Raw genomic sequence first — 26,368 nt, forward strand, 5'->3', positions numbered from 1 at the left:
TGGAAGCTTTGACCCCCTTGGGACCCTGAGATACAGTTTCTGGGTCAGCAGCGGGGTTTTTATATAGGAATTTATGAGAATCAGGGACCCTGTAGTATCCGTCTGCCTTAGCAGGAGTGGAGGGGGGGGGTAAAGAGTCAGGTGACAGGCCGGACTCTGAAAATACATCATCTACAATGTCTAGAACAGGTGGAATAGCCAGGGGTCTGTGCTGAGGTAGAAGCAGAAAGTCTCTGAGCCTTTTCTTAGATTCTAAGCAATCTTGGCTCTCCCAGTGGAAATGCTCCCTCATGGTATGCAGGGTTTCCCCAAAAGAATAATCCTCAGGAGGAGAGGCTGAAGGAATGGATTCTTCAACATCAGAATCCTCATAGGGAAGAATAGAATAGCCCTGTTCAGAAGAGGAATCAGAGGAAATAGAAACCTGATCAGAAGAATCATATTCTGTCTCTTGCCTAGGCCTCTTATCAGGAGGGGGATGGGAACCCCTGATCATAGTAATTAGGTCTTCAGCCATTTTAAGCATCTGTTTTTTAGGCATGGAAGTCTGAGTAGGAGAATGCTGTACTTGTTTCTTTGTCTTTAGAGCTGCTTTAGTCTTTGAAGCTGAAGATGGTTTGACATATAACTGTGTGGGTCTGAAGACACCCTCTGAAGCCGATGCCTGCTCAGCGGCTCCGGACCCATCTGAGGGAATGTAGGCACAGTCGGCTCCACGTGGGAGTCTGAAGCGGCCTGTGGCTCTGAGGTAGCGGGCGCCAGGGGCTGCGAAAGCACCTCACTGAGAACCGGCGACTGGCCTAAGGGAGGCCTCGTCATCAGTTTTGGACCTCGGATGCCTATCCTTTTCCTTGTCCCTGTGATTTTTGTAAACTCCGGTCATCGGCTGTTCCAACGGCATTATATAATTAAACCTTCGGTCAAAGTAATGAAATGCAAAATCGAACCGATGCTTAATAGTGCGTTGGTTAAAGCTAGCGCAAAACCGACAGCTAGCAACGTCATGGTCAGGGCCTAGGCAAGGAATACAGTAAGAGTGAAAATCCTTATGAGGTATTTGCTTCCCACAAGAAATACAACTGTTAACTTTTTCTGACATCGGTCTGGAGCAAGAAAAAAGTTTCCCCAATGGGGTACTTAGCTTTAATGAAGACTTCGGTTCTGAAATTCGGATTCGAAAATCTCACGAGTCGGCCGACCGGCACTTGCGAACTGCTTTTGCTTCGGGCACCGCGTGGCAAGAAAGACTAAGAAAATGGCATCGTCTGCATCTTTTATACCCCTGGCACACTGACGTCAGGGAAGAGGTGACAGCAACCGACACCGGACCAGGACTTTGGAATTCAAGCCGACTGCGGGTAGCCTGCCAGCAGGATAACCCAAGTGTAATGACTGCAACAGTGAAACACGATGAACATCTGCAACCACTAGAAAAATGTTGATTGTCTATAGTTGCTAAAGGCACGTACCTCTTCTGTCTGTTAATTTCCCTTACATGGAGCTAACTGCTTAAAGAGCCATATGTTAGTGCATTAGTACAGTATTGACCCCAGATGTTATACATTTTGTTGCACACCATTTAACTGGGCTTGAAATGTGAAACACACTTCATGTACTCTTGCTTAACTGCATTTTGTGTGGTGAGTGTTGGAGTTGCCACCCCCCACACACACACACACCTTTGCAGGATCTATGCTAAAGCCCATCAACAAGATGAAACAAGCTGTGTTTGATAGATAATTTTACTGTAGTACACAAAATGTCATATCCTGGAGTTTCAGTTTCTCTCTCTCTCACACACACACACACACACACACACACAGACACAGACACAGACACAGACACACACACACACACACACAAACACAAAATATTAGCAACCATACAGACATATCTGTGGTAGCGGTGTCGCCTCACAGTAAGACGCTGTCCAGTTCGACTCTCAGCTAGAGCATCTTCTGCGTGGAGACAGGCGTGAATGGGCATACCTTCATTGAAAGTTGTGCGTCAGGGCTGGCAACTCGGCACATAAAAATTCAACTGCCAATCATTAGTGGACAGGAGTTCCGCTGTGGCGATCCTTAACCGGGAAAAGCTGAAAGACAACAACAACAACAACAACAGACATATCCAAACATAGAACCTAAATATTTGTGATTCTAGTCAAGTAACCTGTACGTTTTTGCTACAGCCAATCAGATCTCTTGCATCACTGAAGGTGACCTGACTGACTGTAGCATGTTGACCAATCAAAATAAATAAATAAATAAATAAAAGGTTTGTGATCGCGCAGTGACATCACTCAGCTGTGCATTAGTACAGTATTGATAGTCTTATACCTAGCACCCCAGATGTTTTAAATTTTTTGCACACCATTTAACTGGGGCTTGAAATGTCAAACATACTTCATGGAGTATTGTTTAACTGCATTTTGTGTGGTGAGTGTTGGAGTTGCCAGCCCCCCCACACATGCACACCCCCCCCCACACACACACACATTTGCAGGATCTATGCTAAAGCCCATCAACAAGATGAAACAAGCTGCGTTTGATAGATAACTTTACTGTAGTACACAAAATGTCATATATCCTGGAGATTCAGTTTCTCTCTCTCACACACACGCACACAAATTATTAGCAACCATACAGACATAGCCAAACACAGAACCTAAATATTTGTGATTCTAGTCAAGTAACCTGTACGTTTTTGTTACAGCCAATCAGATCTCTTGTGTCACTGAAGGTGACCTGACTTGACTGCAGCTTGCTGATCAATCAAAAAAATAAATAAATAAAAGGTTTGTGATCATGCAGTGACATCACCCAGCTGTGTGGACATCCACAAGGTTCCAAGGAATGAACAGGGGAGACTGAGAAACCCGCAGCTGTTGCTTGGGGGACCTCATTTTCGGGGAGATATCTGGGGCTACTAGCGGCCATGGGTTCCATGGGTGCCTAAAGCTGGCTTTCTGGGGGAAGAGAGGAAAGGTCTGGTTAAGAGGCTATGACAAAAGAAAAATCAGTGTGCTTTCTCCCATGCTTGCATAGGGAAATGACTGGGTTAAGACCCTAGGTGTTATCCAGTAACAAGTTTACTACAAAGCATGTAAATGAAAAAGTATATTGTTTATAAGGCTTTTTTCTGGAAAACAATGTACCCTTAGCAGTTTTGTGTCTTGTTTGCATGCCACTAGAGGACAATTTGATAAAGAGAAATGGCTTGGAGAAAATGTTTGCTGAACGCAGTTAAGTGTTTTCTCAGCTGGGAGAGCTATAATGAAAGAAAATCAAACAGCACTTACTAACACAGGCTGTACCATGCATCTTGGCATGACTAACCTTTCTTTTTGGTTAACTCTAGTTTGTGTGGCTATCAGCTTATAACTTGTCTTTTTATTAGGAAGCAAAAACTTCATTATTTGAAGATATACTTAGTTTTGTGTGTTATTATTAAGTTAATAGGTTTTTTGGGGGGGTTATGTTTGAGGGCTTTCAAAAAAAACAAAAAGTTATGTAAGATGTGGCATAGGTTCAAATGGATGTGACAAACTGTATAAAAGACCAATCTGCTGAACCGTATATGTATGTGACATAAAAGTTGGAACTAGACATTTAATAAAAAATCAGTTATGCATAAAAGGTGGTAATAATAACTATATAAGAAAATTATGCTTTCTGTAATGTCTTTCAATCTGAATGGTCTTACAGATAAATATAAAATAGAAAAAGTAGTGAACTATATTAAAAAATGCAAAGTGCAAATAGTTATGCTACTGGAAACACACCTGGAAAGAACTGAACATGTGAATTTGATAAAAAAGTTTTCAGTATGGTTATTCAGCAGAATACCTGGGGCAAAATAAAAGAGAAGTACTTGTATTAATTGCAAGAGGAGCTCCAATAGTGATAAAAGAGGGGAAAAAAAGACAATAATAGAAGATCTATAGTACAAACGGGCTACTGGCTAGGGAGGTGGATTACAATGGCATGCATTTACATTCCACCTAAAACTGCTATAATGGACCTTAAGAAAATTCTGTGAGAAATAATCAACTTTCAGCAAGGAATATTACAAGTAGAGACTGGAATTTGGTTTGCAACAGCAAATATGTGTCTGGGGGCCTAGAAGTGAAAATGTAACAAAAGAGGGTAGATTTTTTTAAAGAATTTTATGAAAATGTTTGGCATGGAAGATGTGAATTCAGTACTATGAATTCGGGGTGAATTTACACAATATTCTCCAAGATACAAAAACTGGACTAGGCTACAAAGAATTTATATCTCACAGGAGCAAGCACATTTAAGTGAAGGTCTTGAAACACCCAATAACTACTTCAGATCATGTGCCAATAATAACTAAAATAAAATTGCAAGGTAATTAAATAAAAATGAGACACTGGCACTTTCCCACTTATCGGCTGATAAGAGGAATTTATGGAATAGGTTTTGGAATTAATCCAGGAGCTACTAGAGAAGATAGAAATTTCTTCCGAAAATATAGCTAGGGAGTGGGATGAAATTAAAGTAGAGTTTAAAACTAGGGTGGAAATAAAGGAAAGAGAGATATGGCTAAGAAGTAACAAGAATTATTTAGGGGATTGACAAATGTTAAAGTATTGCAAAATAGGGGGAATATCTCAGAACAAGAAATGGAGCAACTGCAGACTGTTAAACAGATAAGGGATTACCTCAATAATATGCACAAGTTTAGAAAGATTGCTGTTAAGCAACGGTTTTTTGATAATCATTCTAGAGTACAAAAACTGTTAGAAGGAAGACTCAGACAACAAAAAGTGGAAAGGGCTCTCATCAAGCTTGGGGAGCCTATAACAAGAAAGATAATAAGAGATCAGTAGAAGTAGTAGAAATATTCTGAAAATTTTCTGAAAGTTTATATAAAGCAGAGGAATATGGAAATCAAGTAAAGGTACAAATGGAAATGCTTATGGAAATTAAATATGTGAAAGTCAGAGGTAGATGAGGCTCAATTACTAACGGGACAGGAAGAGATGAGATAAAAATGGCTATGTATCACCAATCTACAGGAAAGTCCCCAGGAATAGATGATATTCACATGGAAGTTTGGAAGCTAGGAAGAAAAACACTGACAAGCATCTGGAAGGTTTTGTTTAACAGTATTTTAAGAGGAGGAAAAGTACCAGGATCCTGGAAGAAGGTGGTGGTAACAGTCACGTCTAATAAAAGATTCATCAGATCCAGCTTCATACAGGCTCATTTCAATACTAAACCATGACAATAAAGTGTTTATGTCTATAATGGCTAAAAGAACGGCAAAAGTGATAACATTGATAGATATGGATCAGTGTGGTTTTGTGGAGCAGAGGCAAACATTTCACAATATTAATAGAACATTGATGATCCACAAGGAAGCAGAATGTAAGAAAATACCACTGTTACTGGTGGGTCTGTTGCAGAGAAAGCATTTAACAGAGCATGCTGGGACTTTATGAGCAGGGCAATGGAAGCATTTGCTTTCCCTGATACAATTATAAGGCTGATTAGGAGTATATATGAAGGATCGGCGGTGAAAATTAGAATGGGTGGGATCCTCTCTGATAACTTCTGCTTGAGCAGAAAAAAATGCAGGGTTGTCTTGCTTTCCCCTTAGTTGTTTGTATTATATTTAGATCCACTGGAAAAGAAAATAAACTCAGAAATTCAAGGATATAACTAGTATAGTAGTCAGGAAAAGCTAACTCTCTTTGCAGATGATAGTTTATACATGACAAAACCAGAAAGGGATATTACAGTGTTGTGGAACATTTTAAGACAGTTTCAAATCTTCTCAGGATACAAAATTAAGGAAGCTAAAACAAAGGCAATAGTGGTAAATTATGTACCCACACACAAATTGGTCCAATAATATCCATATTTATAGTGACATGATAAAATGAAGCACTTTGGAGTATGAATTAGAGATGACTCTGTTGTGGCAGCTAAAGATATGTGGGAAGAGACTAAACAGAAGATAATACAAAAATTGAGAAGCTGGAAGCTTTGTTATATGGATATGGATACTAAAATAACAAGCGATTAAAATATTTTTAGCTCCTTTAGTCATACACAGGTCAAGCATATTTTTATCAACCAAAGGAGAAGCTGTGGATAGCAATTAAAAAAGAGTTGAATGATTTTAACTGGGAAGAGAAGACAGCAAGGGTCAAGTGGGATAAGCTGATTCTTTCAAAAGAACAAGGCAGACTAGGATTACCCAATTTTAGGGGGCATTTTAGAGCAGCATAGTCAAGGCTCTTATACATAGCACAAGCAGAAAACTATAATTCCAAGTGGAAAGGAATGATGATGAGGATACAAGGGAGAAGCTCAAGAAATAAGGAGAGATTGGGACTTGAAGTAGTGAATACAGTAACAGAAATAAAACAAATGGAATTGGGATCTTTAGAAAAGGGACAGAGCACTGCGGTGGTGGTGCTGCGGTAGCGTTGTCGCCTCACAGTTAGACGTTGCACACTCGATTCTCAGTTAAGAGCGTCTTCTGTGTGTCGACATGCGTGAATGGGCATTCCTTTGCTGAAGGTTATGTGTTAGGCCCGGCAAGCCAGCACATAAAAATCTACTGCCAATCATTAGCGGACCGGAGTTCCGCTGTGGCGACCCCTAAAAGCCGAAAGACAGAAGAAAAGGGACAGAGCAAAGTACATAGAAAATATCGGAATTGTGGGAATATATACAGAGAAGGAATGAAATTTAAGAGGTAGGATTTGAATGAGTCATACAATGCTTAACTGACAATGGCTGGATAGATTTGAAGTGATGTATAATGCTTGCAACAGCAGTTGTTTCAATGGTGTCTGTGATGTATAATGTTTGCGACTAAAGTGGTATAAATGTTGTTTGTTTTTCATTTATATAAATGTATGATTCCTTATGTCATATGTGATAATTTAATAAAAATGTTTATTGAAAAAAAGAATAATATACATAAAGACTATGATATATATTACAGTCTTCAAGCACTCCTCTTTGCCTTGCAAACATTTCTGTACTTATCCCATCACTAATGATAAGCACATTAGTTGGACCAAGTTGGCTTTATTTTCCTTCATTTTATAACAGTTCATTTTAACAGATGGCCCAAATTCATCTGTGTCATGGTTAGAAAGATGAAGATGGCAGACCTATATACATACATAATGGGCAAATGCATAGTTAAACTACTTACACACATACATACATAAATCTAATTGTGCCTATTTACTATGCTGTCATTCCCATTTGACATGCTTCTGGTGAAAACTGTTAAGAACGCATTTAAATCCAGTCAGAGATCACTTTTAGAATAGAATTTAGTGAAACAGCTTAAGCATATCCTACTGTCCATCAACCATTAATTGTAGAGGCCAATTAAATTGCAGGTCAGGTTCTGAGGTGAAGGGACATTCAAATATGCACAATCTGGGTACCTTCTGTGGCAAATTAATGATCACAACAATTAAAGAAACATTTACATGACTAGAGTATCATATTCGGTATTACCTGAAGCAACAACGGTGCTGGCCCAAAGGGTATTCTCAATGCCCAAGCTCTCGTTAATTGGAGGGTCACTGTCTTCCTAGATAAAAGATAAACAGCAAAGCAAATACATACACTATTCATGACAGAGAAAACAAACAAGTGAAATGCATCCATGTTTAGCAAACAATGCGAATAACTTTAAAACAAAACAATGTAGATATTGTGCATCGTGCAGCTGTCTATACGATGAATTACATTTTTTACACATACATTCTATATTTTACTGAAAAAAGGCAAAAAGAAAACCGTCTCATATTATGTACATGCTATATGATCTGACAAAAAAATAAATAAATAAATAATCTCACCTTACAAGACAAAATCACATTGGATAAATGTAATGGGAAGGAGACTGGCATTACACATAAATAATACCTTTTACTTTAGGGTTAGGATGCAGCTTCATCTCATTTCATAAAATGTGTTCTCTTACACATACATGAAGATATTAAATAGACTCATATGCAGACATATTCATACATACAAACAAAAATGGAAGACCAGTTGTCTATGTTGATTTTGAGTTATATACCAAGAACAGAAGAACTCTTAGGTTATACACATAACTTATCTTATTCATTTAACTTTTTTAATGTTCTAGTTAACGATATTTCACTTAATGCACTATTCAACATCCTTAGTCTGTGTGCTATGCTATAAACAACTATGCAGTCCACCAATATACCTTATAGAAATGTTGACAGTTTATAACTTACTCTTGTAAATGTCCCAATAAAATTATGAATGTCAATATTTGGTTCTTCTGCATACACATATGCTCGCATCTGAAGCAGGTCCTGTAAATCATAAAGATGAAACAGAATATACAGTTTAATATCTATTTATGATGATTCCTAGTAGAATGTTTGACATTGTGTAGAAAATCAGACTGGGGCAATCAAGCAGACATATTAAGCAAATCTAGGAAAAAATGAATTTGTAACATCACTGAAAATACTTCAATCACTAAATAATAATGTAAATACAAAGATGCAACACAGCTAGTTTTATTTTTATGGGGGGGGGGTTCAAAAGACATGTCTGCACTGGGATTTTTACATAAAAGAGAATATGCCACCTATTATTGACAGGTAAATGCTCTATTTCCTTATAGGCAGTTTCATCAGGATCAAGAGCTTTCTCTTTGAGTTTGGTGGTTAGTGGAAAACCAGACAGCAATTAGTGACACTCTAGAGCACAAGAAGGGTTGCAGTTAGTCAAATGTAACACATCCGTGTAATGCTTTAGAAGACATAGCTTGTGGGGTCATACATGGAGGCACAAACATGACTGTACTGTAAAAAGATTTGCTGTACATGGTATACAAAGGGGTAAATTGGGTGCACATGATGTGTCATAACAGTGATCACCACAAGCCTTAGGCAAGCAAAATTACATCTACCATACTCGTCTTTAAACTTAAATCAAGCTTTTACTCACTTAACACATTTCCTGAAATTCAGCTCTAAGACAAATATCTATCAATTATTCAACTAAAAACAAAATATGTGCATATTCAATATTCAGTGTACTTTCTTCCTTAAAGAAACATTTACTGACTTATTTTTATATTCAGTCCTGGTGGGTAGTAAATTATAAACGTTTAGACTATAGAAAAGTTTATTTATACAATAACAACTGCTTTTATATCAGTTTTAGCAAATTTTAGACAGTGGTCAAAAGCAATGAGCACAAGATGAGAGATACACAACAGTAGTAATCCTACTGTCAAGCACTGTGTACATCTATCACCATTCTTGTGATCCCCTGAGGTCTTCAGAGACTTTTCTCCAAGCCTCTCTTTTCACCACTCCAATATATACCTTACTGCATTTACAGACAAAAATAAATATATATAATGGGTGCATGACAATATTTCAATAGTTGTAAATGGAGAGAGAGAGAGAGAGAGACAGACACAATGTCAAAACCAAAACATTGATGCCAGAAATGTCGAGGTACAGGGATAGAGAACTAACTACAGTGTGATTGTGGGTACAGTGGGGATCAGGGAATTGGTCCTTTCCACACTGTAGTGTGACCTTGGAGTTAGTACATATAGTTAGCAAGGGGTGTGGGGCTGCGGGGGAGGGGTGATCCCTAAACAAAAAAAAAAAAAAGCTACTTTTGCTGTGCTTCCCCCACCTGACATTTTGGATGTTAAGTGTTTAGTCACTCAACATTCAAAATGTCGATAAAAAACATGATACTGTACATGTGCGCGTGTGTGTGTGTGTGTGTGTGTGTGTGTGTGTGTGTGTGTATATATATATATATTACAGGTTTCTACACAAATGTGTAATTCTATTCACAATAACTGATCATAAAAAGCTCAGCCAAATATTTGAGCCCAAAACTGATCAAAGCAACTGCACTCATACATACATGTGTAGCTATGTGTATATGTATGTATATGTACAACACCTTGTGAAGAACACTAGCATTCATTAATACCATTTTTTTCATTTCGTACACATACAATTACTTCAGTCTAAACCATTCCAAGTGAAGGATTGTTCATACAAACTACATACTATCAATAAAACTTTCCCCTTCATAAACACACATTTCACAAAGCTAGACATCAGCTGTTTTTATTTAAGGTCACTCTTTATAGAATTCCATTCTTTGTGTGTGCCCTGAATCATCCCATGAACATAAACCAAGTATAAAACACATACTTGTCCCTTCACAGCATTTTCATACTTATCATTGGTCCCTTACTCTAACATCCTCACAAACACTATATACACATAAATCTAAACTTCATACCCATATGCACATCAAACAACCTGGCCCATCTGAAAAAAAAAATCTCAAAAAGCTTTAACAGTCACTAAAACATGACTTTGTAACTCACACCTCATGCTCAACCCCACAAAAAAAATACATTTTTCCCCAAATCCCACTCAAATGAAAAAACTAAATTTAAAATCCCCTCTCTTAATAATACAACCATTGAAGTCGCACCTCACAACAAATTACTAGGGATGACAGTGGATGATAATCTTAAATTCAATCTGCACATACAAAATTGTATTAAAAAAAATCACTAAGTAGGAGGGATGCTTTACAGAGCCAAAAATGTTTTCACCAATGCAACTAAAACTACACTTGCTACTACTTGCATCCTTCCCTCACTACTACATGGGGGTCCCATTCTTACTAATCCCCAGGCATCACAAAAATCAAAACCTGAACAATGCTTTAATAAAGTAGCTAAATGTGCAGCAAATACCCCTTTCTAAGCCCACCACTGTAGAGCACTAAAAAGTCTAAACTGGTCAGAACTACTCCATCAGCTAATATATACACACATCTTACTATCTATAAAATTATCCAGCATCCATCTACTTGTCAAGCACTATTCTACACAACTATGTTCCCAGTCAGTCATTACACTCTAGTGACCAAAAACTCCTCTCTTTCCACAATCCTATCAAATCTGCTGGGCAATGTCTGTACTTGTACCATGTTGCTAAGGCCAGGAACTCCTTACCTGGTTGTCTATGTCACATTGTCGAACAAACTACTTAGCAAATACCTATTCGTCAAACATTATTTATTAAAGCTCTATCCATCGAACAATCATTTTAGCAAATGATTTCCCAAGGGAAAAGAACAGTGGGCCATCACTGGGAATTTGCCCTTTACCCCACTGTAGTACGATCTCGGAGTTGGTATATTTAGTTAGGGGGTCTGGGGGATGGGTTTTAAAGTTTGTTATTTTTGTGACTATCGGTGGTTGGCCTACTGGTTAAAGCTTTCACTTAAAATGCCATTCATTGAATAAAGCTTCAGCAAATCGAGTTCAACGAATAGGTATTTGCTAAACATTTTTCTATTATTCTAATATGCTATTCGAGGACGTGATATAGACCCCTTTACTTATATCAAATCAGGTCAATACCCCTCCCTCCAGTCCTTTAAAATCATTCTGAAATAATTCCTAGTGAAAATCTGTTCCTAAATATGAATCTATTCATACCGTTCACCCTCTTCTTCACAAACTTCCTTACTTCAGTCAGTTTCTTTCCCCAACTATCTAAATATGACACAACCCTGTTTTTTTCTCCCACTTCATATTGCAGTTCATGTCTGTATTATAACTTGCCCTTAATTTCTCTAAACTGGCTAAAATTTCTCTAAATATTAAATCACTGTCATATAAGTTATATCTATTCTTAGCCAATTTTTTCACATTACATATAATTTGGTATAATAGTTTAAATTACAGAGTTTTTTATTGTATTATTTTTATAGATTGTAAAATCATTATGCTTAATACGTTTTTGTAATACTTGGGAGCTCTTCTCCCTGAGCTTCCACTGATGATGGGCAATGTTGAAGCGGACTCAAGTCGAATGATGGTAACATCGACCCATGTCTGTGAAAGTGACGATGTCGAATTCCAACACTGTCGAAGTACATCTCAAATTTGACCTTGGAACAGGCTTTAACATGGGTCGAGATAGGGGCGAGATTTGTACTTCGACAATGTCAGGTTCGACACTGTCATCATTCAGCCTCCGGACTTCGTTAAAGTGGATTCGACCGAATCCACTTCAACATTGTAATAGTAAAACACACACACACTTATAATTTTAGACTTAAAGGTTAAGTGTTCCAATACTGTAATTATTTAATTATTCTCACTATACTTCTCTCTACCACTGAACATAATAATTAAGTTTTTACACCATTTGACTACTTGTATACAATTTTTTACATATGTATTCAACCCCCCCCACAACAGACCATCAGCTGCCACCAGCTCCTCTCCTCATTCACCAGGTCTAAGGAGCGAGCCCCTCTTAATTTCCCCAGGGCTCAATCTGTCCCATGTCTGGGGCAGGTGAGACTGAGAATGCTGTTGCAGTATCATACTCCTGATGGGAAGTGTGACATACCCCCCTCCGACTCCATAGCAGCTTTGTAAATTCCGCAACAGCTCTCTTTGGGAAGTGCACACTTGCTTCGTCACACAGGCAACCTCCCAACCAAGCAATATACAGCTTGCAGTATGGCACTCACCAGGCTCTTAACACTGCTACTGCAGTATGACTAGGTTACCTTCCACTCAAGGATGGGCAAGATAACATTGGTCACTCAGTTGAGCATGGGTCATCTGAAGTGTTGTGAAGTCTTTATCCCTCTGCTTCACAGGACTGTTTACTGGACTTCTTTCTTCAATTCTGACTCCTGGGCAGTGAACTAGTTTACTATAAAGGAGTGAAGAAACTCAACTTTTTCAAATGCTCACTAATGATATGCAAAAATTATGTCATGCTGTCACTTTTATAAAAATCTGATAGTATAAACTACCTTTCTCTACACATAATGTAATATGTTACTGATATGAAATGTTAATATCTATTATATAAATTCAGTATGCAATGTATTTGAATGTAACTATGTAAAATTCCAGTACTGATTATTACATAGTTACATTCAAATACATTGAGTACTGAATTTATATAACTTACTGTTAAACAAAAACTAGCTGGGTAACAGGAGACATACCCAATTCTCTTACATAAATACTCTGTGGAGTCCATGGGACTACATTATAGTGCTTTCCCCATACCAAGTTTAACAGCCAGCTCTCTCCTCAGTATTATCAACCATGACATTCTGAAGATGCCTTTACAGATCTAATACTGAACAGCCTCAGACACTAACACCTCAGAATATTATCTAGCAAAAGGCCAGTCCACATTGCCTTATACGTCCAGAACTGCAATACAGGCTACAATGAAGTATATGCTCCGTACATCATACTGTAAAGAAAAATGAGGCTTGAGTGATTAGATAACACAAGTTCTGTCATCTGACTAGGTCCAACATGCATTGGTGTGTACTTCATTATAAGAAGAGTTCATCATTTTCAGTCTCAAAAAGTCCACGTTTGACACTGTTTCACATTGAAAAGATCTGACACATATTCATTATTAATAGTTTTTTAAACTAATATCCATGGTAAGTAATACTGAATAATATTAATTCATCAAAATAATTGTTTACAAGTATAAAGTAGTACATTTCAATCATGCTGCATGCTTCCTAGTTAAAGTTGCTAGTGTTCCACATTTTGACCATATGCTTTACACTGTATGTGGCAGTGCTTCACATTTTGGAGATGAAATGTTAAGAGCTATGATTAGGACTACCAAGGAGATAGACTTTCCCAGGTTGCCAAACATCTTAATTCAACCCATGAGGCACTACTGCAGTGTTTAGTCTCCAGATCTTAATTGACACAGATATTTTAGTGAAGCAGAATGCCCCCCCAGCCTTAGTAAACCTTCTAAAGTGTGTGTATTTCTTAGTGGGAAAAACAATGTATGACACTGGTCCATTTATAGGGAACTTATAAGAGCTACTCATGAGAGTAGGAAACTGCACATAAAACATAATATGTTGGTGCAAGCTCTCTGTCCTGACTGTAATACAAGGGCAACTACCTGCTCTTGTTCAGTCTCTTAAAAAAGAAGACACATTCCTTTCCATTGGATTTGCCATCCCATCCTAAAAAAGGCACATCACTTGAACATCTAAAACACAAATCTTACAGGCATTCTTCTCTAAGTTCTGCACCTGTAAAATAAACAAAGGGATAGTCACAGAAAAAGATTAGTCTTAACGTTATTGATACTTCAGCTCAGATAGTTCAGTCAATTCCCTTTAGCTCAATCTAAATGTGTAACTAATACTTCTGATTCTAGGTCAGACAGGGAGGATCCACTTGTCCAAAAGCGCTTGAGGTTACCTATGCCTACTACTGTTCAACATGTATAACAAGTTGGTGGACACCCAGCTGAGGGCTCAGAGGAGTTGCTCTGACACCCAGTCCCATGCTCTATTTGTTAGAGTTAGTGAATCCATGGGGATTTTTTCACCAGCCCCCAATATACCTCAAGATGGCCCACTCATACAATGTCTGCTCCACAAAGGAGGCTACAGAAGTCCTGTCAGTCTACCTAGCAATCCTCCTGAATGGTCCCTCTCTATGTGGATATCTTTAAATATGCTATCATGGCTACTTGAAAAAACTTGGATACTATAGCCCATGTTCTGAACAAGGCTAACTACATCTTTAACCCTCAATGGATTGAGGTCTCTACACAAAGACATACAAGCTTGGCACTTTTAGTAGCAGTTGCCCTTATGCAAACTTGCTTGCACTGTCTACATTTACTTTGCAGGTGTTACACTCCCTATTGCACATGATGGATTTCAAACATGTTACTTCTTACAAAATGCAGCAGACACTAGAGCAGCTGCTGGAGAGGCCAACTGAAGACAAGCTTTTTTTTCCAGTCCTCAGATGCACTGTTTGGATTACACAACAGAAGATTCAGTAACAGCTACGGGGTCCAATATTGTGCTTGACAAGCACAAATGGCATTGACTGCGATTTTGCGAAGGGACACTAGAGAGACCTTTATGGCACCCCTTCCAAAGGTCCATGCTTATATGGACTAGAGGTCAAGACATGCCCCAGTAACAGAGAGATAATAGATCAAAACCCTTACTGTGGCACACACTAGAATTTGCTTCATACGTACTTTTCACATTAAGCCTAAATATAAAAGGTAGCAGCACAAGAGCATACAAAAGAAAACTAAATAAAAAGCAGAACACTGATGGATGTTAAGCCATGGGACTGCAATAAAAGGCAGAATCAGGACAAAATAATTTTCAGACCTCAAAAACACACATTTGTATGCTAGAGGTAAACAGCAACAAGAAGAAAACTCTAGAAAAAAGTGCAGCTCTGTGAAACAGTTTTTAACCAAGTCAGCACTGCACTGGTGTAGTGTAGGTTTCTGAACTGGATATCTTGCTGGTGTTAGCTTTTTAGGGTTGCACTATAATTTTCTATTCATTTATGTATGTACATGATACGTTAGGTATAATGCAGACTCTACATTGCTACCAGCTTGCAGTTATAAAAGATGCAAAAGCAAAATGGGGTAGTCTGGGCAGAGTAGTTCTCAACTTTCCCTTTTGCATTTCATAGTTTATATTTGATGGTACACAAAACTCATGAAATAATTTTGGGCTCAGTCAAAGACACCAGAATGGCACATAATTAGGGAGTACAGTTCTGCAGGTGCTTGAGGGAAAATATTCAAAATATGAAACATTACAGGATTAATCAACATATTGTTAATGCGGGGGAAAAATAATTATGTACTTATCATAATATTCCATCTGTGTTGTCCATTTTCATTCTTCCTCAACTGTTGGGTTCGGATCCAATCCTTGGATCCGACTCGGCCACTTCTTCCAGATCGTAGAACACTGAACTGTTGAGCTCTTCCCTTTACCCATAATACCCTAGTCACCTAACATACCTCAGATCTAGTTTGCTGTCCATAGACCTACAGAGCAGTGGAGAATAAAGAAAGGATGGAAACTGGGGCTCAAACAAGAAACATAGGTTCCTCCAATACCCATCAGTCTTTCCAGGAGTAAAGCAAGGAGGGGGTTGGTGGGTGGGAAATTGAGGAAGAATGAAACTAGACAACACAGATGGAAAGTTATGGTGAGTACATAACTTTTTTTATCTGATGTTGTCATTTTCATTCATTCCTCAGCTGTTGGGACAGAGTCCCCAACTACCTAAATCCCGGGAGGACTCTAAGGAAGGATAATCCTGAACACGGCTGCTCTTCCCCTAGAGACCAGATCCAATTTATAACGAGCAATAAAGATATGAGGATTAGCCCAGGTTGCAGCTGCACAAATTTTATCCAAGAAAGTTCTTGGCAAAAAAAGCTGAGGAAGTTGCCATAGACCTCGTGGAATGGACTTGTGGTGGTTTTGGTAAAGACAAACCTGTTTTTTTTTTTTTCATAAACAAAGATAATACAAGCGGCCAATCATTTGGCCCAAGTCACTTTAAAAACTGGTTTGCCTAATTTTGAACCAGAAAAGGAAATGAACAACTGTTCAGATGTCCTCAAATCTTTGGTTCTGTGAAGGCAGAAATGTAACTGTAAGCAAATGTCTAAAATGTGCTAATAACCTGATTAATATTGGATTCTGACACCACCTTAGGTAGAGAGGAAGGACTGGTCCATCAAGAAACCATATTCTTATGAAAAATTAAATAAGGAGGTTTAGAAGACAGAGCCTGAAGTTCAGACACTTGAAAGAACAATAGTATTCACTGTCATTTTAAAACTGTTGCTAGCATGATTATTAGCTTGAATAAAAAGCTGTAAGATTGATATGAAATATAAAGGGTTAATTTAGGAATAGTATAAAATGCTGAAAAATAAGAAGCAGTAAGTGTGCTGGCATAGTTTAATTAGATATTGGCATCCATATAAACGAGTATGTTATTGAGAAACAAAGTCTGTAAAAATAACTGCGCAGATAGCAGCTGGAAGGACATCAACGAAGTAAAGAGATGTAACTTCAAGCAAGATAAAGTTGGAACATCAAGCTTCAGATAGTGCTGGAACACCACATTTCAGGTAATGCAAGACTGAGTTTCCTTGGACCACTGAACTTGAGAAAGAATCAAGGACAATCATAAATTAGAAGAACAAAGAAAAGGGTTATACAAAGGAAGATTGTAATACATCAGACTGAGAAAAAATATCAGACTTTTTGGTATAAATATGAGTGTGTATAAACAAGCTTTGGGAATTTGCTATAGAGAGCTGACGGCATCTGTGTTGCATGCTTGTAGATCCAAAAGGAAAATGTAACAGTAAAGTCGTACTAACTGAAGCAGTTTGTCTCAGTGTACTTATTGTTCTTAGTAGAAAACAGTATTAAAGTAGTGGGTCATACTGCGAGTTAATATATTGTGGCATGCATGCATGCAAATGCAAGTAACAGCAAGAAACCAACAGAAGGCAGTATATAATTTTTCAACTCTTTTGGCAGAAGTAACAGCAGCTAGGAAAACAGTCTTCCAAGTCAAAAATTTTAGTTCAGATTTAGCTGATGGTTCAAAGGGAGGCTGGGTAAAGGCCCGAAGAACAACATTTAAATCCAAAGGAGGTGTGAGATCCTTTAAAGGGAGCGTGGGATCCTTTAAAGGGAGCCTAAGTCAACAGGGTCCTCTGACAAAGGCTTTTGCAAAGCTTGGATGAAGCTAAAGCAGTTATTTATTCCTATATGAAAGCTGGAAAGGGCTGCTAATTGTACTCTGCTGTTGAGGAGCCAGCTCCCTCATTGAAAACTGTAGCTAAAAACTCAAGAACTTTAGAAACTGATGCTAAGAAGGGATCTAAAATTCTTTTTGTGTGCCCAAAAAACAAATCTTTTCCATTTACTTTTGTAAACTTTTCTAGTGGAAGCTTTGTGGGCTGATAACAGAATGTGATGGCTCGGGGAGGAGAGCCTGGGCTGTCTAGCAAGCAATAGAACTGGAGAAACCATGCACTCAACTTGAGGCCTGAAATGTCCGGATGAATCATGGCTGTTCAGTAAGACAGCAGGCCTAGAGTTGGATCCAGAATCCAGGGTGGATGTAGAGGAGGAGGCCAAAGGAAAAGAAACCAAATCTGATGAGACCAATATGGGGCAATGAGGATAACTGTGCTCTTCAATCAAGATGCTTTCTGGAGAAATTTAGGGATGAGAGGTAATGGAGGATAGGCATAAAGGAGACCAGAGAACCAATCGTGAAGTACAGCATCCCTCGGTGACTCCTCCAGGGGGGAAGGGGGATCAGGGCAAAGAACCTGCTGCACTTGTTGTTAAGGGGAGATGCATAAAGGTCGCAGTGTGGATGGCCCCATCGATGGAAAATTCGCTCTGTCACATTCGCTAAGCATTGAGAAAGAGTTTGTCTATAAAGCTTTGTTAATAGTTTTACACAGTTTTGAATGATTTATTCTAAAATCAATTAATGTGTTGAATACAAGAAGATTAACTATTTTCAGGCTAAGTATCCAGGGCTAAATGTAAATGGAAAAAAAAAAAAAATAAACAACTTTCCACCTGAACTTATATAAACAGCTTCGCAACCAAACAAAAAAGCAGGTCCTACTAAACAAAAAAAAATGTTATCAAAAATCTCTGAGCAGCCCATATTCCAACCCGAAGAAACTCTGGCACTCAAATTACTACCTCCAGGGAGCCCCTTCCCTAACAAACCTTCTAATGAAATTGCAACCCTACTTAACAACTTTTTCATCAAAACAGTAGAAAAGCTTACTAAACCAGAAACTCTTGATATTAAGACTCCACCTCCTACCTCATCTCTTCCCTCGTTCTCCCTAGCACCCATAGCAACTTCCTTCATCAGATCACTTCTTAAACTCAAACCCTGTTCCTCATCAGCTGACAAACTTCCTCCATTATTTCTCAAACATGCAGCTGAATCTGTAGCATACCTTGTATCTATACGTATCAACAGATCCATCCAAGAAAATAGAGAATCAGATATCTGAAAAAAATTCTTTATAATACCACTCCACAATGGAGGAAATTCTATAGAACTGTCAAATTACAGGCCTACTGCTATATTATCCCCCTTATCCAACATACTGGAAAAATGTACACACAGACAAATACTAAACCACCTCTTACAGGCAAACCTAAGTATACCCACACAGCATGGTTTCCTGTCCCTAGCACAGTACTACCACTGCCCTCTTATCTTTAACACACAACACTGCCCACACCAGAGATAATAATAAACTCGTATCAGCTATATTCCTCAAGCTATTCAAAGCATTTGACACCATTTCCCATCCCATCCTCCTAAACAAACTTTCCAACCTACAGCTCCTCCGCTACCTCCTGGTTTAACAGCTATCTCTTAAACAGATATCAGTCCGTCAGATGACAAACATACTTCTCCCTTTCTGTCTTACGACCAGAGTTCCCTAGGGTTATATATCCTGGGCCCCCTACTTTTTAATATATTCACAAATAACCTCCATGTCTCCTGCCCCCACTCTACCTTAATACAGTACGCACACAATTATTAACACCTCCAACAATATACAAAATCTCCACACTGCACTCAACAATTTCCGCACCTAGTAGAACAATGGCTAACTGATAACCTACTTCTCAACCCCCAAAAGACAAAGATTCTCCTTTTCCTTCCAAAAAACCTCAGTCCATCTAAATACAACTTCATCATCTCATCCTTAGATTATACAATTATCACCGCCGACTCAGACACCAAATTGCTTGGTGTTACTATAGACAACCAATTAAAATTCGACCTACACATCTTAAACTGTATCAAAAAGTCCAGTCAAAAACTAGGTCTTCTATACCACAACAACAAATATCTACCTAACAAATCTAGACCTATACTGTCTCAAACAATTATTCTACCATTCCTGCTGTATGCTGCTCTCATACTTACTAACCTCCAAAATAATCTCTTAACCAAACTAGAAACCACCTACAACAAGATAGCCAGATTCGCAGCCAGTAATAGCTATAAATCCCATCACTGTACATTGCTGAAAAGCTTAGGATGGCCTGAGCTGCCCCACATGCTTCAAATATCACAGCTACAAATTGCACACAGTATCCTAAATAGGTTTACTATTAGATTTTCAAAGCGAACTCCATCGACTGTACTGTTGTCGAACACGGAAGTTCGAAAACAGTAATATCGAAGACCAAAAGCAAACCTAGGAACGGTTTTAACATGGGTCGAGATAGGTGTTCTGTGTTATTGTCGAACTACAAAGCTCTCCCCTATCTCGACCCATGTTAAAACCCGTTCCTAGGTTGGCTTTTGGTCTTCGATATTACTGTTTTCGAACTTCCGTGTTCGACAACAGTGCAGTCGACAGAGTTTGCTTCGAAAATCTAATATTAAACCCCTAAACAGCCCCAACTCCTGCCCTACCCTTACATCCATAATTGCACCCTACACATCTAATCATGACCTCAGAAGCACACAACAAAACCTTATGCAGGTGACCAAGCCAAACAAAAATATTGGAAAAATACTTTACAGTCATTCAATTGCATACTCACGGAACAAATGTCCACTGTCCCTTCGCTCCACTACCAAAAGTAGTGAATTCAAAGAGCAAATAAAAATTAATTTCCAACATGCATGGATCTGTACTTGTCAGAAAATTACCTAATGAATTTTTCTTCTTCTCTCAATTATCTACCTGAACTGTGTACGTATATTACTCTCTCTGCAGTTGGTACCTATGCTATTAAATAAGAAGTTATGTACCTACCATAACGTTCCATGTTAGTTGTCTTCTCTCGCCTTCTTTCTTGCTTGATGGGTTCGGAGCCGATCCTCGGCTCCGACTCGGCACTTGCTTTAGCTCGAGAACTCCTTTTACCAGCTCGAGGCAGCCCCATATCCCATGATGCAAGGCAGTAAGTACCCAGATCTCGTTTGTTGACAAAGGGCAATAACACCAAGCATAAAACTACTTCCCAAAGGAAGAAGAAACTTACAGATGGAAAAAGGACCAGGTCTGAATGGTCTTTAGCATAATAGTTTCTTATACAAGGTCTGTCCAGGCCAGGGGGAAGGAGGGAGGGTCGCAAGAAAGAAGGCGAGAGAAGACAACTAACATGGAACGTTATGGTAGGTACATAACTTTTTAAGTTGTCAATCTCGCCTTCATTCTTGCTTGATGGGACCGCGTCCCTAGCACCTCTATCCTGGGTGGCTCAATGGAACAAACTCTTGAGGACTGTAGAGCCAAAACTGGCTCTGTCCCTGGAGGCCAAGTCCAATTTGTAATGGGAAACAAAAGTGTGAGGAGTGGCCCAAGTGGCCGCTGCACAAATAGTGTCCAAAGGTAGTCTAGCTTGAAAAGCTGTAGAAGTAGCTAAACTCCTAGTTCAATGTGCTTTAGGTTTTGAGCACAGCTGTTTTCCCCTGATCGTATAAATTTCAGTGATGACCGAAGAAAGCCATCTGGACAAAGTCACTTTAGAAACAGGAAGGCCTTTTTTATTATCCGCATAGGAAACAAAAAGTTGATCAGATTTTCTAAATTTTTTTGTTCTATCCAAATAATATCTAAGCTGACGGTGGACGTCAAGACAATGTAGTTTTTGTTCAGCTCTATCTGAATAATTAGGAAAAAATACAGGGAGATCAATGGATTGATTCAGATTGTTCTTTAGGCGACCTTGGGTAAAAGGATGGATTGGTTCTCAAAGATACTCTATCTTTGTGAAAAATCAAATAGGGGGTCGAACCGAAGAGCATGAAGTTCAGACACCCTCCTGGCAGATGTAATAGCCACTAGGAATAAGGTTTTCCAAGAAAGATATTTCAGGGAACAAGAAACAGCTGGCTCAAGGGGAAGAATCAAGGATGTCAGCACTAAAATTAGATCCCACTGAGGAGGAGGATTCCTGATTGGAGGCTTTAGTAGGAAAATTCCTTTCAAGAAGGCCCTGCAGAGCCTATGGGACATAATATTATGATCTGCTATCCCGACATGAAAATTAGAAATAGCAGCCAATTGAACTCTGACTGTGGAAGAAGAGGAGCCTGCATGAAAAATCTCTGCTAAGAAGTCCAGAACTGCCTGAACAGGGGCAGTAAAAGGATCAATATTTTGGGCCTTAGCCCAATAAGAGAAACGTTCCATTTGCTTGTGTAAATCCTCCTGGTAGAGGATTTAAGTGAAGCTACAATGATATCTCTAACTGGGTTAGAGATCAAAGGAAGCCTGGCTAAGGAAGGAAGTGGAGCAACCATGCTGTGAGGTTGAGAGAAGGGATTGACCGATGCAGCTGACCCGATTGGTGAATCAGAAGATCTGGCACTGGGTCCAGATGCCACGGCTGCACCAAAAGATGATGATGGAGGAACGGGAACCAAACTTGTCGAGGCCAGTAAGGGGCAATGAGAATCAATTTGGCTCTCAAAACGGTAGCTTTCTGGATCACCTGAGGGATCAGAGGAAATGGAGGGAAGGCATAAAGAAGTCCCTGGGGCCAATCCTGGGTCAGAGCGTCTCTGGGGGGATGGCCTGATAGAGGGAAGAGGCTGAAGAAGTCTGGACATTTGCTGTTTTGGGGAGTAGCAAAAAGATCGCAAGATGGACGACCCCATTCCAGAAAAATCTCTTCCGCTATAGATTGCTTGAGAGACCACTCGTGAGGCATGAGGATAGCTCTGCTCAATCTGTCCGCTATAATGTTGGTTTTCCCAGGGATATGCGTTGCTACCAGAAACCGATGAGAGGAGATCGCCCATTGCCAAAGTCTGAGCGCTTCTCGACACAAGGGGTAGGACTTGGTTCCGCCCTGTTTGTTGATATACCAAACTACAGACATGTTGTCTGTGTGGACTGCAATTGTCCCTACGGGAAGAAAGTCGTTGAGGGCTTGCAACGTTAAAAGCACTGCTCTCATCTCCAGGACATTTATGTGCAGATGGTACTCGAACGGTTGCCACGTCCCATGAACCATCCTGCCCTGATAATGACCCCCCCACCCGATCAGGGAGGCATCCGTGGTGACAGTGGCTATCGGGGACGGAGGTACAAAGCACCTGCCTTGGTGAACCTGAGACGATGTGATCCACCAAGCAAGATGTTCTTTGCATGTTTGTGTCACCAGAATCTGGTGACGCATTGGGAGTTGCTGGTATGACCACTGTGTGAACAGCATCCACTGAAGGAGGCGCATGTAGAACCGAGCCAGGGGAAGAAGAGTAATGGCCGCAGCCATGAGACCTAATACCTTTAGAACCATTCTGGCCTGTACTTTCTTGCTGGCCAGAATGATCCTGACATGAGTCTGAATGTCTGAAACTCTTTGTTCTGTAAGGGTAGCTGACATCCGAACAGTATCTAAGTTTGCGCCTATGAAGGTAATAGACTGGCAGGGTGATAAGGATGACTTTTCGAAGTTGATTGAGATGCCTAAATGAGAACACAGGTCTATTGTGTAATCCCTGGCTTGTATAAGCTGATGCCTGGTGGTGGCTGACAGGAGCCAGTCGTCGAGATATGGAAACACCTGGAATCCCTGACGTCTCAGGTGAGCCGTTACCACTGCCATACATTTGGTGAACACTCTGGGGGCTGTAGTGAGACCAAAGGGCAGGGCTCTGAACTGGAAGTGACTGGACCCCAGCCGAAAGCGGAGAAATCTTCTGGAGCGTCTGTGAATTTTGATGTGATAGTACGCGTCCTGAAGATCTATTGAGCACATCCAGTTGTCCTTCTGTAAGAAGGGCAGAATTGACTGAAGAGTGACCATTCGGAATCTTGTCTTCCTGACAGACTTGTTGAGTCTGCTGAGATCCAATATTGGTCTCCAGTCTCCCGTCTTTTTGGGGACCAAAAGAACCTTGAGTAGATTCCGGGCTCTGAATGGTCTATTGTAACTGGCTGAATGGCTCTTTTTTGCAGTAGTTTTGCGATTTCTAACCCTGCAATGTCCCTTAGACCGGGTGGTACATCTGGAAGGGAACTTGAGGGGAAGGGACTTTCCTCGAAAGGAATTATGTAACCCTTGGATATGATCGACTGTACCCATCTGTCTTGAGTGAGGGAATGCCAGGCTTCTGGGTACAGTGATAATCTTCCCCCGACTGCCTCCAAGGAGGGACAGCTGGGCAACACCTCAGGGATGCTGAAAGGGCTTATCAGAGAGAGGCTCCCTGTTTCCCTGGTTCTTGGACCCCTCTGCCTCTAGAGCGGCGTCTGTTGTTGTTACCCCCTCTGCCTCTAGGGGTAAACTGACCACGTGAATCCGGCGTGACTCCTTGGGATTTACGGAACCACATTTTCCCACCCTTCTGTCCTTTGGGATAAGGCCTAGAAGGGGTGGAAAAACGGACTCCAACAGCAGAAAGAGTCTTGCCGTCCTGCTCACACCTGGTCAAGGTTTCCTTCACCTGAGGGCCAAACAAAGCTGACCCATCAAAGGGAGAATTTGTGAAGGACGCCTTAAAGGGATCCGCAAAATCACATAGCCGCATCCAGGCTTGGCATCTAAGAGCCACACCTGTGCCTGTGGCTCTACTCGCTCCATCCGCAGCATAAGATATTAGCCGCATGGAGGAGTTAGCAATGGAACTGAGGGTTCCTAGCTGCGAAGCAATCTTTTCTTGGGCCCCTGCAGCTGTAGGATCCTGAAGTACTTCTCCCAGCTCCTTGAGGATATCTCTTTGGAGTCTGGTGAAGTGACATAGGTAATTCAGCGAACGCATAGCAAAGGTCGCTGAGGAAAACATCCGCTTACCGTACCTATCCATGGTCCTAGAGTCCTTATTAGGAGGATGGACGGGCACGGAAGGATCTGCAAGTTCCTTTTTGGTGGCCGCAGCCACCACCATGGCATCAGCGGGGACACCCTTGGTAAGGAATTGTTTGTCACTAGGGGCAGTGATAAATTTAGAAGGCCTCCTAGGGACTGGCTCTACAGAGTCAGGAGCTGCCCACGCCTTCGTGCAATAACCTGCATCAGGGGTCGAAGGCGGAGACACCCAGGAGGTGGAGGGCCGAGATCCAAACGCCTCTAGGTATACTGACTCATCCTCAGAGGGATTGTTGGTGGGCCAGTTTCCCTCTGTTTCAGAAGTTCTAGGATGTCTGAGAAGGAGACATCCTCAGAGGGGATCTAGGGGATCCCTCTGACTCATCAAAGTCAGTATCCAGTGACAGACTCGGGAGTCTACATGCTTCCTCTTACAAGTCCTCTTCCTAGGAGGATCTCCCGAAACATCAGGAGAATCCTCGGAAGAGGGGAAATTCCCAATGGGGAAACCTGAGGCGGAGGATCTCTGGGTCCTGTAGCAAGAGAAGTGGCAGAGATGTCAACAGGTACTATAGAGGGAGGAGCTACGGGAACAGACTGCTGACTGATACCAGTGGCCAGTACACTCTTCATCACCTCGAATGCTCCCTCCCAGGCAGGTCCGAGAGAACCCGCTCCAAGAGGTAGGAACTCCAGGGGCCACCGAAGGGAAGTCTCCGAGGCAGATGTCGGAGCCGAGCTCACCAAGGCCGAGGCTCCAAGGGCAGAGCGTGCTCGGACAAGGGTCCGATGCCACTCACCCGCTCGGAGGTGACCATGGAAGCCCGACCAGCGAATCCCTCTAAGGCAGAGGAGATAAGAGTAGAGGCTGAAGGAACAGAAGGGGTATCCGTCCTCCAGCCGTAGCAGTAACCATGCCCGAAGACTCCAACTCCAAACTCTGGGGTAGAGTTGAAGGAGGAACTGTAACGGTGTGGACCAACAGTCGTCTGCTGAGACGGACTGTGTAACATTTGGGCCAGTACCTGTGACTTGAGTAATCTACTGACCACTCTCTCTAGGTCATGATCTGACAACCTGGATGACCTTGAAGATCGGCTCCGATGGCTCCGTTCCGATAGAAGAGGCGAAGCCGAAAGTATCGGCTCCAAGGAAGGAGACCTCGACCTCTTCCTGGAATGAGCCATCGGAGCAGATACTACAGATCCTGTCGGCGCCGACTTCTCGGAGCCAACAGAACGTCTCGATGTATCGGCTCCAGCCGGAGCCGATACAGCCACCAAAGTAACGGTGTCGGAGCCGATTGGAGCTGACACCGATGCCTGTGCCACATGGGTGTCGGAGCCGATCGGAGCCGACATCGAAGTGGTCAAAATAGGTTCGGCACCGATAGCCATCGGTGCCGAGTGCTTTGTAAAGCCAGAATCAGCTCCAGCCGGAGCCGATCTCGACTCAGTACGAAGTCGGGCCGAGGCCGCAGGCTTAGGAACAGAAGCCTGGGCCTTGGAAACTCTTGCTGGTTTTGATGGAGCCGACTTAGCCGGAGAGCCCTCCGGCTTAAGAAGGCCCCTAAGAACCAGTTTGTTATGTCTCTCCTGCAGGACTCTCTGGCT

At 40.9% G+C, this 26,368-nt stretch overlaps 1 protein-coding gene across 1 annotated transcript in view; it reads right to left on the reverse strand.

Moving 5' to 3' along the window:
* The window catches only part of ATP9A (ATPase phospholipid transporting 9A (putative)), a 2,147,009-nt gene that overhangs the window by 1,330,625 nt on the left and 790,016 nt on the right, over positions 1 to 26,368 (reverse strand). Inside the window, exons 8-9 of the mRNA XM_044090027.1 lie at positions 8,273 to 8,353; positions 7,518 to 7,593 (exon numbers count right to left, since the gene is read on the reverse strand). Of these exons, the coding sequence (XP_043945962.1) occupies positions 7,518 to 7,593; positions 8,273 to 8,353 (157 nt within the window). The remainder of the gene's footprint in view (positions 1 to 7,517; positions 7,594 to 8,272; positions 8,354 to 26,368) is intronic.

The sequence above is a fragment of the Protopterus annectens genome, chromosome 12.part0 (assembly GCF_019279795.1).
Source record: "Protopterus annectens isolate FY-2018-M chromosome 12.part0, PAN1.0, whole genome shotgun sequence".
Lineage (NCBI taxonomy): Eukaryota > Metazoa > Chordata > Ceratodontiformes > Protopteridae > Protopterus > Protopterus annectens.